The following is a 12,129-nucleotide window of genomic DNA, read 5'->3' on the forward strand; positions in this document are numbered from 1 at the left end:
GTTACCAAACGCCATGTAGTCAAAAGGGAGCAGTACTTTCATAGACGTGTTCGCGTTGCCAAACGGGGGACAAAATGGCGCTCAGAACAAAGTGTTCCATTCTTCCCCCAAAACACTAGACCTACGGTCCACGGAGCACAGGCTCCATCTCGCGCGTCGCTCGCTCAAGCTTCTCCGTCACGCAGATTTCGCATCTCGTCCTTGCTCGCAAGGATCGTCGACGCAGTTCGGCAATCTCTCTTTCTCTGTGTTGCTGTCGGATTGTCTCTCTCTTTGTTTATTGCTGCCGGAGAAGGAAGGGCCGAGGGCGTCGCCCTTCTATAGGAGGAGGTAATGCAGCGGGTTGTCTCACTCTGTCTCTATGAGCATTTGTTGTTGCCGTAGAACCCTTTTCCGGCAAGTTAAGGGTTGTGATCGCACCCTGTAATCTCTCTCCCTTTCTCTCTGTCTATCTTGTTGAGTGTGTGTCGCTGCTAAAGAAGCCTTCTCCGGCAAGTTAGGGGTTGCAGCCCCTAATCCCTTTTCTATGCGTGTATGTGCCGGCGTTTGCTTGTTATTTTCTGTATAATTAATGTTGCGTACCAATTGTTTGTGAAAGTGTCTCGAATTCGATTATTCTGTTCAAGCAAAGTTGGTCATCTCCTTCAACAGCGTTTTTGATTGCTCGGGTTGCTTTAGTTCAAAGAAGAAAAAAGACATAACTGGTAACTGGAAGCTTGTCTATTGCTTAATTTTTTTGCTTTATTTGCTATAGATGGTTGGATTTTATTTGTTGTAGACTGCACTCGTCTATTATTGAAGAGATTTATAGATAATTGAAGAGAAAACTAATGAACAAGTATTTCTCAATGAATAAAACAGGTGAGCAATGGAAATTGCAAATACGGTACAGAAGATAATTACAACGGTCTCATATATGGGCATCTTTTGAAGATAATGTGTCAGAAAAACCTTTATCTTAAGATGGCATGTAACTTCTCCCCTCTTGCCGTCAATAAGATGCACGAACAACTTTAGTGATTGTGAATTGAGAAGCCTTCTAAAGTTACATTGTGATGTTAGGTGATCAAACCACTGAGTGCAGTTCAAAGACCTGGGCATATCTCGTGAAAATTGACAAAGGACCAAATCTCGTAAAATGCAAACTTTTGCCGTTGCCATCTAAAAGTGAAATCTACTGTAGATTAGCATTTTTAGTATGGAAATAGAACCTCCAAAAATTTCCTGTTCAAATATGGGACCCAAATGCACCATGAGTTTGTTTATTCGGAGATTATTTACTGTGGACATGTTAATATATTTATTTCCAGCTATATTTGATTCTTAGTTTTATTGTTCCTAAAACATGGCTCTGTTAGGCAGGTTTAGGGTAGAAAGGGCTTACTTCATTCATGGACAAATCAATTCAGCTTGATGCTTCTGCCGCTAATGCTACGGAAGAAAAATTCTTAGTGATGGAAAAAGCAAATGATGAACGACAGATCACTAGTGAAGACGAGAAGGTTAAGCAGCAGGTGGAACAAATGGCTGTGAAGGTTGATGAGGTAATTTGTTGTTACCGTCAACATGTTTCACTCCTTTTCGTTTTTGATACTGCTCTTAATTTGTCTTTACTAGAGCTGGATGAAAGATTGTGAATTTATCATGTTATGGATATCTCCAATTAAATTCCGAGTTCTTTATGATGTCTTGGGTTCTGGCTTTATTTTCAGGCTCAGATTCTCAAGACTTGGACCTTATTGTGATTGTGGGACATGTTAGTTGTGTAGCGAAAGGGTATTGTCTATGCCTTCAATCTTAAGGTGGCATGTAGTGAGTGTAGTTCAACAATGCCACTGTTTCAAGTATCTTCTGGAAATAAAAACTTGACTCAGAGAGGCAGCAGGTTTAGATGTTAATGAGCCTATTATATTCCTGTGTCATATCTTTGCAGGTGCTTTGACACCTTTGAAGGTACAAAAATGTGGTCATAGGTGGTTTATGATTTGATTTTTTGAGCTTTTTCACACAAGCCTGGTTGATTATGTGACTTGAGTCTAGAGCTTGATAACTATTTTATCTGAAATCTATGTGCTGTGGTGAAGGGATATCATTTACGTACATGTGCATACAACTACCTGCTAGATCCCAGGAAGGAAAACTGGAAAATTAGCAATCAAATGATTTAGTAGAAATAGTTATCTGAAAACTGTGGTGATCCACTATATTCATGACTGACTAAGCTACTTAAGCAAACAGGACCTGTGCATTTTCATACAATAGGTCATAGTTGCAAATACATGATAGTACTACCAATTTCATTGTCGTCCCTAAAGTTTTTTCGTTCAATAATGGTCCCACTTTTTTCATATGAAAGTGATCATGAGCTCATTTGCTTGGTCCTTCCCAGTAAGTGCTCACGTCTATGTGGGAACAGAACTTGGAAAATACGTTTCTAGAACAACTAGCAAATATGTTGACATTCCTAGGAAAGTGGTGAACCCATCTTGACATGGTTGCCAGACATGGCAAAATCATATTTTATACTTTTTGGTCTATTTTGGTACTCTTTTTTTAGCAATTTATATTTTATGAATATAAATAATGAATATATGTGTTTTTGGCTTAAATTCTTGTTATATATCTACATATATATACATGTATGTCTCTATGTACGTATTATGCACACATATACATAGAGGGCCGTGTCCCCACACTCAATCTTTTTGAAAATTCTCCACGCCGATGTCCGAGCTGCACACATGCCCATGTTACATAAATGAAACTTGTACAGTAGACAATGAACCATGCATGATCAATTATTGTGCAAAACAAGAGTTGAAAAAATGAAACGTATAGAATCATTTCCTTATATTTTGTGGGTTGTACTCCCTGCGGGAGGACAGCCAAGTAGTTTGGTTCTGCTAATGAATTAACATTATTAATCCAATTTTTTCAGTTTAATTAGCATAATATATTTATCTGAAATCATAAAGATAGCTTATCTTATTATATCTACTCATAGATAAACCATTACCAAAACACATTTGAGGATCAATTGTTGAGTATGATCAATGGTTACCTTAAACACGAGATCAATATTTTCAGATTTTATTAATGGATGTTTGGAAACATTGACACTTGTGAGGTGGAAAGAACCACATCTTATTTCGAAAGAACTATGTAACCGTATACTAGTTTAGAATTTCCTGATACTAAAGCCAATCAAAAGCTTCCTGTTGCTATAATTTTATTTTCTGCTCTTGTAATCTGTTTTCATTGTTACGTGATTCTTATAGTGCTTATACAAGTAGGCATCAATTCAGAATAAGTGGTTGTACCTACCTTGACCTATTAAATTGTCATATAATAAGCACATGAATAACTATAAGCAATGTGCTATCTTGTTGTAAAAAAAACAATGAACATGTTCCTTGCTGACCCCATTGATTAACAGGAAACTATAAAATGTCAATTGAATCATCTTACATACTTGATTAACATCATTTTTAGACAAAAAGGTTAAAGCCTGGAGGGTACACTTGTTTAACATCGTAGAGGTGCTACAGTAAGTTCGTAACTGCTGGTACATGTATTACTATCTGACTAGAAATTTATTGATTGTTATATATATATATGTATATAAAATTTTGAGTTAAAGAGCATGCAGTAGAAACTGGATAATTGCTTAGAAATCAGTGGGATAACTGGAATGTGCTGTTTAATAACTTCACTATATTATTATTGATATGCAGCTAGAACAGAGAATAAATAAAGTGGCTCAGTTCTATTCATCTATCAGCAAAAAGAAATCAAATAACACCAAAGGCAACTCTGTAAAGGACAGAGAGAGGGATAAAGTGACTGCAAACCTGAAAAGACAAGAAGCAGCTCAACGAGAGATTGCATCTGAGAAGCGAATGCAAGAACTCATTCGACAGTTTGGTACAATATTGCGCCAGGTACCATTTTACTCTATTGCTCAAAGATGATTAGTAGTCATAAAAAATGGTTCTGTTCCACTAGATCTGCTGATGTTCCATTATGTAGCCTAAATGACCTCCTTTAATCTCTGTTGGCTTCTTTTCTGACACATGGGTGTGGGTATGGGTGCAGAAATAGGGGTGAAGTAATTTCAGAATGTTTGTGCGCACGGTCTCTATATATATATATATATATACATACACAGAGAGAGAGAGAGAGTTATCAAGAAACACTCATGAATTACAAAATTTCTTTTATTGCATTTAGTATTATTAATCAATAAAAAATTACAATAGTTATTACAATATATCAAATAAAAAAACCACAATTACATATATATATATATATATATATATACATACACACAGAGAGAGAGAGAGAGTTATCAAGAAACACTCATGAATTACAAAATTTCTTTTATTGCATTTAGTATTATTAATCAATAAAAAATTACAATAGTTATTACAATATATCAAATAAAAAAAACCACAATTACATTGTTCACATTTCACAATTGCAAACACTTTTCATGACAATAAAGTGAAACAACAAATAAGTGTGCTAGGAAAGAATCTTTATACCACTACTCTTTAAATGACTAGGAGGAAAAAAAATTACATTTATGGATTAGTAAGGCATACCAAAATGGCCTTAAAGAGTAAAATTATTTTCACTTTCTGGTAAACTTGGCTAATGTTGATTGGGTCTAAATTTGGACCAGAATAGGTATATGTACTTTGACAGTTTGAGCTTTGACTGAATATGGCACTTCTTTGGCCATGTTCGTAGACACATCTGTGGCCAATTGTGTTAGCACAGCTGCAGCAGCCAATCAAAATAACATGTGATTTAACTTCTTTTGTGGGCCTGAACTTTAATGCACTCAAGTGGTGGTTCACTAGATTTACTTATGTATAAGCTTCATTTGTATTTGGAGGTGTATTAATACTTTAAGCAAAATATATTTCTTTTTTGTCTTGTCAGATTATGCAACACAAGTGGGCCTGGCCTTTCATGGAGCCCGTGGATGTTGAGGGCCTTGGCCTACATGATTACTATAAGGTAACTTTGCTTTTTGTGGATAATCTGCTTCGTACTTCTATTCATTTTCATTGCATTTTGACTCCTAGAGGTGGTGCTTATCAGAATGCTGCTTTAAGATAATGATTTGGCTGATAAGCATATATCAATCCGTACTAGTACTCTAGTAGTAACACACTATGTATATGAAGAGTTGAGAGTAGTCATATATCTAAGGCTTTTAAAAACCTTGAGAGGTTTATGTATTTGTATGCTATACTACCAATTCTCGTCTTTTTGTAGCCCTTTTTGGTAAGAGCTGATGTCAGTTAAAGGATGGGTTGAGATCTGTCTCATTAGACAATAAATTTTAGGTTGTAGTTGGTATTAAAGCTAGGCAGGTTCAGCACTTAGACATGGGGTCTAGCAAGTGAGTATGCATGTTCCTTAAGAGGAGTAGATTTTCACACCCCATGTGTGTAGAAGGACTTGTGAATAACCCTAAATTGAAGATTTTGAGAAATGTTGATGAGGCTAAACCTAGTTCCCAGTTTTATTTTGTAAGCATTTTCAAGTGCATACCAAAGCGAACCTTGACACAGATTGGATTCACCATATTGGGTTTGGGTCAATTTTGGGGGAAGCAGTTTTAGTTGGCAGCAAAGCCAAGTTCAATATCGAACTTGAGGTTCAACAGCAACAAAGTGTATTCGTTAAGAGGAGTGTGTATTCATCAAGAGGAATGTGTGAGTTAAGAGGAGTAATAAGTGATTGTTGTAACATTCCATGTATCTTGTGAATACTCTTATGCCAAAACGTTATTTTTGCATCTAACTGTGGACCATACAATTGATTTGTCTTAGTATTCTCGGACAAACCAAAATCGGGATGAGGTCAGCAGTGCAGTCAGTTTTGGACTAAGTTATTACCATTGATATTAGAGCTAGGTTCCATACTCAAAAATGGGGTTCAACGTGTGGGGATACTGTTAATTGTAATATATTAATTTTCTTTTCTTGTATTTCTTTTTTCTTTTGTTGTAATTTATTCCTTTCTTTTTATGTTTTTCCGGTTCAGCTGAATGTTTCAGCTGAATCCCTAGCTGCTGGACTATTCAACGACTAGAGTTCTATCCATTGGAGACTCCAATAACTCCTTGTTTCTGTATATATTGCCTTTTAGTCTTCCTTTTTGTAAGTCTTTTGAGAGCTGATTTCCTGAGTTGAATGACATTATTGATGATCTTGAAGATATAGATTTATATCTATTCTTGTTCTTCTTGTGTGCAAGATTATCTGTGTGACGTGGAAGATATGGCTTTGAATCTATATCTGGATTTCTTACAGATACATGTTCTCTAGAAAAATGCTGCATTCACGGAACATGGTATTCTATGCATCACATGATGAAGTCCACACCCCATGAGAACACTATAATAGAACATGATATTCCTTGCTAAGTGCCACATTCTGAAAAGTGAATTTGGAGTTCCACCATTTTGGCAGAACACCAAGGAACAGATGCCCCTATCTTAAAACCTTTTGCATAATTCAAACTAAGGATGGAGTACCGTCTATGGCATGCAGCAGGTGGCATCTTGGAATCCCGTTCTTGGCATTCCTGGGTTGGGAATCAAACATACTCTAAAGGGAGTGCATTGTTACATCTCATGTGCGCCGGAAGGACTTGAGAAAGTCCTATGTCAAAATCTTCAAAAGATATTCAGGAGCATATTCTGTACTAGCAATTGTCCTGTATATAGATTTATTAAGGTGCAAATTGGAGCTGGATACAAAGTTGGGCTTGGATCTGTCATACTGTGGGGTAGTTTTGGCCAGTTCATTAGAGTTGGTATCGGCAGGTTTCAATCCCTAGGATGTGCGAGTTGTGGCCCCACATTTAATGTTCAATCACATTGACAACTAAGTATACCTTTCTATATGGAATCCATGGAACCAAAAAAGATACGACTGCGAACCATGTTACTGTTGTCAAATAAATTTTATATTTTTTTTGTCGCAAATCATATTGTTCACATCATAGAGTGCACATACCCTCAATACCGGGGTTGTACATAGCTGGCTTCTTGCCTACCAATGGGTCTTGGGTCAAAACGCTGTTCTAGCTGGATTATCTAAATCCCACTACCAAGCAGGTAGCAGGCTGAAAAGCTTGCATACATCCTGGCAAAGGTTTAACAATCAGGTGCAAATCATAACACAGATTATGTTGAGGATATGGGTGGTTTAACTTAATAAAAGAACCAGCATGCTGAGTGCTGATAATACAGTACTACCCATGAAACCATATTTGCAAAAAATTCATGACTTGAAAGTAATTAAAGCATGCTAAAGATATATCTAACACAATGCAACTTAAAATCATGGGAACAACAAATCATTCTGAGGATGTTCAAACTAGGAAGAAAATAAGTCAAGGTGTGAGCGGTGTACCTTGATGTCAAAACTCAAAAAGTTTTATAGTCAACCCTCAACCCAACGACAAGGAGGAAGTAGTGAGGAACAGGGTGGTGATGCTAGAGTATGGGGACCATGAGTCCTCACATGATCTCTCAAAGCATCAGAGAGAGTCCATTAATGTAGGGATACAAGTCCCAACATGACTGCTTAGGCCTTAGAGGATGTTTGTTTTGCTGTCTGTTGTCTGTCAAATGGCACATCCCATGTATGATAAAATATAGCAAATAATGAAGGGGCAGAACACTGTGAAATGGACACTTCATGCTTGATGCAAACATTGCACCTTTTGGGCCTGCATTTGTTCTTCCTGTATCTGTGATGCTAAAGCTGGGTGGCCTGTTCCTCGGAAGTCAAACATGCTCTTAAGAGAATCAGAAGCTCATATGCTTGGTATGATACATTTTGAGGTAGAGCCACTCCAGCCTATCTGGGTGCCTTCCTAAATAGTTCGAGCTTCCGAGGTGGATATCCTCTCAAAATATGTAGAATCAATGCCTCTTTCCTCTTCTGTTTCTGGGACGTGGTTATCATATATCATGACAAGGTGGGCAAAATCCTATTTATATTCTTTGCATCATAGAGACTGTCCTGACTAATTTACAGGCATTTTCTCAAATGTAATTCTGTCCAAATGGCCAAAGAACACCAAATAACATGGATGGATACGTGATTGGGCCCAGTATCTGTGCAGACTTTTCTTATTGGCTTTTGTGGTAACCACCACTATTTTTTCCAGCCACTTGCTTTTTTACAGGACATTAAAGAGAACATTGATCTAGTGGATCTGCAAATAATTGTTTGTCCAATTGATATTGAAGTTGATCAAGTTTTTGGTTAAGTAATATATGCTTTAGACTCAGTCTTTTGTAACTAGGTACATTTTTTGAAGTTTTTTTTCAGTAAGCACATTTTTATTTACCCAAATGGTGCTCCCTAGATGTACTCTTATCAAGGTTACTTACACTTGAAAACTGAATCACGAAAGTTGGAGCTCTCCTCCACTGACTTTCTTTACTTGATCTTTAAATGAAGTAGAGGCTGTCCGGTCAATGAAATGAGCCCTAAGGGAAAGTATGCGTTGTGGAAGACGGAAGGTCATCTTTAATTATCGCTGATATGGGAAACTAAGAGATAAGAAAAACTTTTGTACATGAAGGAACATTATTACACCTGCATATATTGTGCTTTTTTGTGTAAGCATTCCAATCTGTAACAAAACTCTCTGAGAATGCTGCTCTATTTCTTGTTTATATTCTTCTGTTTTACTCAAAAGAATTACTGATAGTTAATTTGGTATTTCATTAGGTAATTGAAAAACCAATGGATTTCAGTACAATTAAAAATCTCATGGAAGCAAAGGACAGTTCTGGCTATAAGAATGTCCGTGATATATATGCTGATGTGAGATTGGTTTTCAACAACGCGATGAAGTATAATGTAGAGACAGATGATGTGCATGTAATGGCAAAGACCTTACTAGGAAAATTTGAGGAGAAGTGGCTGCAGTTATTGCCCAAGGTTATTGAAGAGGTAAATTTGTACTTGGTATCACTCTAAATTTTCCCAATTGCCTTGAATTTGAAGTACGTCCCTGAAACTTTATGCAAACACTTTTCTTCCCTGTTGGCTTGCATGCACGGTATTTACCTGAGGTTGTCATCCCTGCATTTTGTTTAAATCCAAACATGTGAGTATCTTGGTGACTGCATCTACCGTTGCTGGTCTTGTTCTGTTATTCACAAATTTCCAGGAAAGAAGAAGAAAGAAAGAGGAAGAAGAGGCCAAGATGAACTTGCAGGCTGCTGAGGAAGCAACTGTTGCAAAGTTGGCGGCAGATCTAAACAATGAGGTGCGTATATTTTTGACAAACTTACTGGAATACTTCTGTAAATATTGAAGCATGAAGTTGTGGATATGCCAACGAACATGTATCCTGTGTCACACCTTTGATATCTTGCACAAAATTGCAAGTCAAAAGCCCAAAAGGTAAAATGGTAAATGGTCTGATATATTCCAAAAGTTGCTGTATTTTAATTGTTTGAGTTTGAACTTTTGATAAAATGCCATGGGCATAGCAAAATAGTAAAAGGCAGTGTATTTACCCGGGATTCCTGACATTGATGAAAATTTGCAAATGCAATAGATTTGGCATTGGATCTGATGGGCATGTATTTTTTCATGGTTTTCTGCCAAAAAAAAAAAAAAAAAAAACCTGTTCAAATGGAGTGCAAGAATGCATTAAGTGCCCAAATTACCATAGTTTGATTGAAGGAAGCAATTTCTTGCAGCTTCATGGTGGGATGTGATGGTCCAAGTTGTTCTAGGCGATATTTTACTAGAGTTGGCAAACATTAAGGTTAATTTGTAACTTAGTGTGTACCATATATCCTCCCAAAATATCTTTGCAAATCAATGAAAATGAAGAACTGTGTTAGATATCTATCTGATGGAATCCTTTATAATTTCCGTACTTTTTTCTATTTTTTGAAGTTATGGATATCTTGACCTTCTCCCCAATTTATCATATGATTTTTTAAATGTCAAAAAGGAAATTTTGAAAATGAGAAATAAACTTTTATTCGTCCAACATACAGCCTGGTTGATTGGAAAAACTTGTGGTTTGATTTTGTGGATTGTCTGACTAAACAATCTTGGTATGAGTGGTGAGATAAGTTTCATGTCTGAAAATATCAATTTTGATTTTCCATGGACCACCCAAAGGGTTTGTCATTTGCTAACCTATCAATTGTGCATTGTCAGCTGGATGAGCTCAATTTGCATCTGGATGATCTTAGGGAAAGGGTGGTGCTTAACTGCAGGTTTGCTTCTCCAACATTTTCTCCAGCTATAATGAAATATGCCTGTATTATCGATGTAAACCCCATGTGGGTTTGATGTTGCTTGATGCAAAAGATTAATCATATGCTCATACTATTAAAATTTTCATGGACATTCATCTCATTATGAACTTTGACTAGTCTACAGAGTGATGTCGACAGAAGAGAAGAGACAACTCGGTGCAAACTTCATCCGGTTATCTCCTGAAGATCTTACGAAGGCGCTAGAAATTATTGCTCAGAAAAATCCAAGCTTCCTGTCTACAGCTGAAGAAGTGGACCTGGATATAGATGCTCAGGTTAGGCTGCCATTTATTTACTTTTTGAATTACCCCACTTCTAACGAATTTTAAACTTTCCTAGTTTCATATTTCTGATCATCATCTTGAAGGATGATAGACATCCTTTCCATGATAAAAGCGGGATAAGCAGGATATTGAATTGTGGAGCACAATACAATATCTGTGCTTGTGAGCCACTTTTCCGAACTGGGATAGTACCCAAATCGTCAACCCAGGCTTCGTAACTTGTGTTTGTTTTGCTGCTTGTAGAGTCCATCCACATTGTGGCGGCTGAAATTTTTTGTGAAAGAAGCATTGGATGTTCAAGCAAGAGGCTCTGTGAACAAGGACAATGCGAACCCCAAGCGCAAAAGAGAGGTGAATGATGCCGTCAACAAGAATGCAAAAAAACGAAGCAAGAAGATAACATCATAACAGCTTTCTAATGTCTGAAATCAGATTGCAGTTGGTACAATTTAGATGACAGAGAGTACAGGAAAGAGCAGAAACCACTAAGCCAAAGTAGAAGCTGCAAGATAATATTATTCGGTACAAGCTGCGGACGTGATAAATACGAGGATAATGAGTTGCCGGCAAAAGCAGCCAATTTCGGTGAGAACCCCACCCACGAAGCGCTCCTCTCTCCCCTTTCCCTCCCGCTGGCCCTTCCTGTTTCCCTCTCCCACTGCTCTCCCTTCACCTCCCTTCCCCCTTTTCCGCGGGGTCCGGTCTCCTCCAGTCTCCTTGTATTTCTTTTTACAGCTTCGTTATAGCTGTTGGGAGTTGTTACCTTTTGACAGTGAACAAAAAAAAGTTGGCAAAGGAAAATTCATGTTTCTGCTTTCTCTTCTCCCATCTCGTCGTCCATTTGAATTTCTAGCTATTTTTTATTTTCATTTAACCTTGACTATGGAGCAATATTCTGAAAGAATCACGAGGCATGGGCAGTAGAAAAAAAAAACTGCAGGTGTTGGGGATTGGGGATTTGCATACATGTGAAAGGGGCAGTGTGAGCAATGTTGTAAAAGGCGAGAAAGCGAGGTGAGGTGTTGAGCCTCTTATGAGGCGAGGCGAGGCGAGGCGAGGCGAGACGTTAATTGAAGCGTAAGCTTCACGGACAAATTTATGAATTATATAATATTTATAAGAATAACAACAAAACTGAAAAAATGACTACAATTTAAGTATCTCAATAAATAATAATACATAATATATGGAAAAACAATGCCATAACATACATAGTACAAAGACTACTTGCGTAATTGGCTCATAGCACCTGTTCTAAATAGATAAATGTCATAAAATTATTATTGAAAATAAATAACCAAAATTAAGTAAAACAAAATTCAGATGATAATATCAACTAAGAGAATAAGTAAATAACATGTATTGCTGAACATTAATATAAGCAGATTGAAATACATATATGTAGAAAAATTAAAAAAAGTAACAAGTACACAAATCCATATATATATATATATATATTCTTGATTTTTTTTCTAACTTAAAAAAAAACCTTCAATCCCGTAATTGGAACAAACAGTGTGT

At 36.9% G+C, this 12,129-nt stretch overlaps 1 protein-coding gene across 2 annotated transcripts; it reads left to right on the forward strand.

Annotated features, from left to right (window-relative positions):
- The first annotated feature begins 91 nt into the window (after nucleotides 1-91).
- Nucleotides 92-11,434, forward strand: LOC116266115 (transcription factor GTE6-like). 2 transcript variants are annotated; one of them, XM_031647212.2, is made up of 9 exons: nucleotides 92-330; nucleotides 1,359-1,544; nucleotides 3,735-3,941; nucleotides 4,948-5,025; nucleotides 8,769-8,993; nucleotides 9,214-9,312; nucleotides 10,224-10,282; nucleotides 10,449-10,599; nucleotides 10,852-11,434. In XM_031647212.2, the coding sequence occupies exons 2-9, from the start codon at nucleotides 1,392-1,394 to the stop codon at nucleotides 11,014-11,016; spliced, it is 1,137 nt and encodes a 378-aa protein (XP_031503072.1). In that variant the 5' UTR covers nucleotides 92-330; nucleotides 1,359-1,391; the 3' UTR covers nucleotides 11,017-11,434. The 2 variants fall into 2 exon arrangements, with proteins under 2 accessions (XP_031503072.1, XP_031503071.1); XM_031647211.2 differs by having other exon boundaries at nucleotides 93-330; nucleotides 1,363-1,544.
- The last annotated feature ends 695 nt before the right edge of the window (nucleotides 11,435-12,129 follow it).

The sequence above is a fragment of the Nymphaea colorata genome, chromosome 12 (genome assembly GCF_008831285.2).
Source record: "Nymphaea colorata isolate Beijing-Zhang1983 chromosome 12, ASM883128v2, whole genome shotgun sequence".
Lineage (NCBI taxonomy): Eukaryota > Viridiplantae > Streptophyta > Magnoliopsida > Nymphaeales > Nymphaeaceae > Nymphaea > Nymphaea colorata.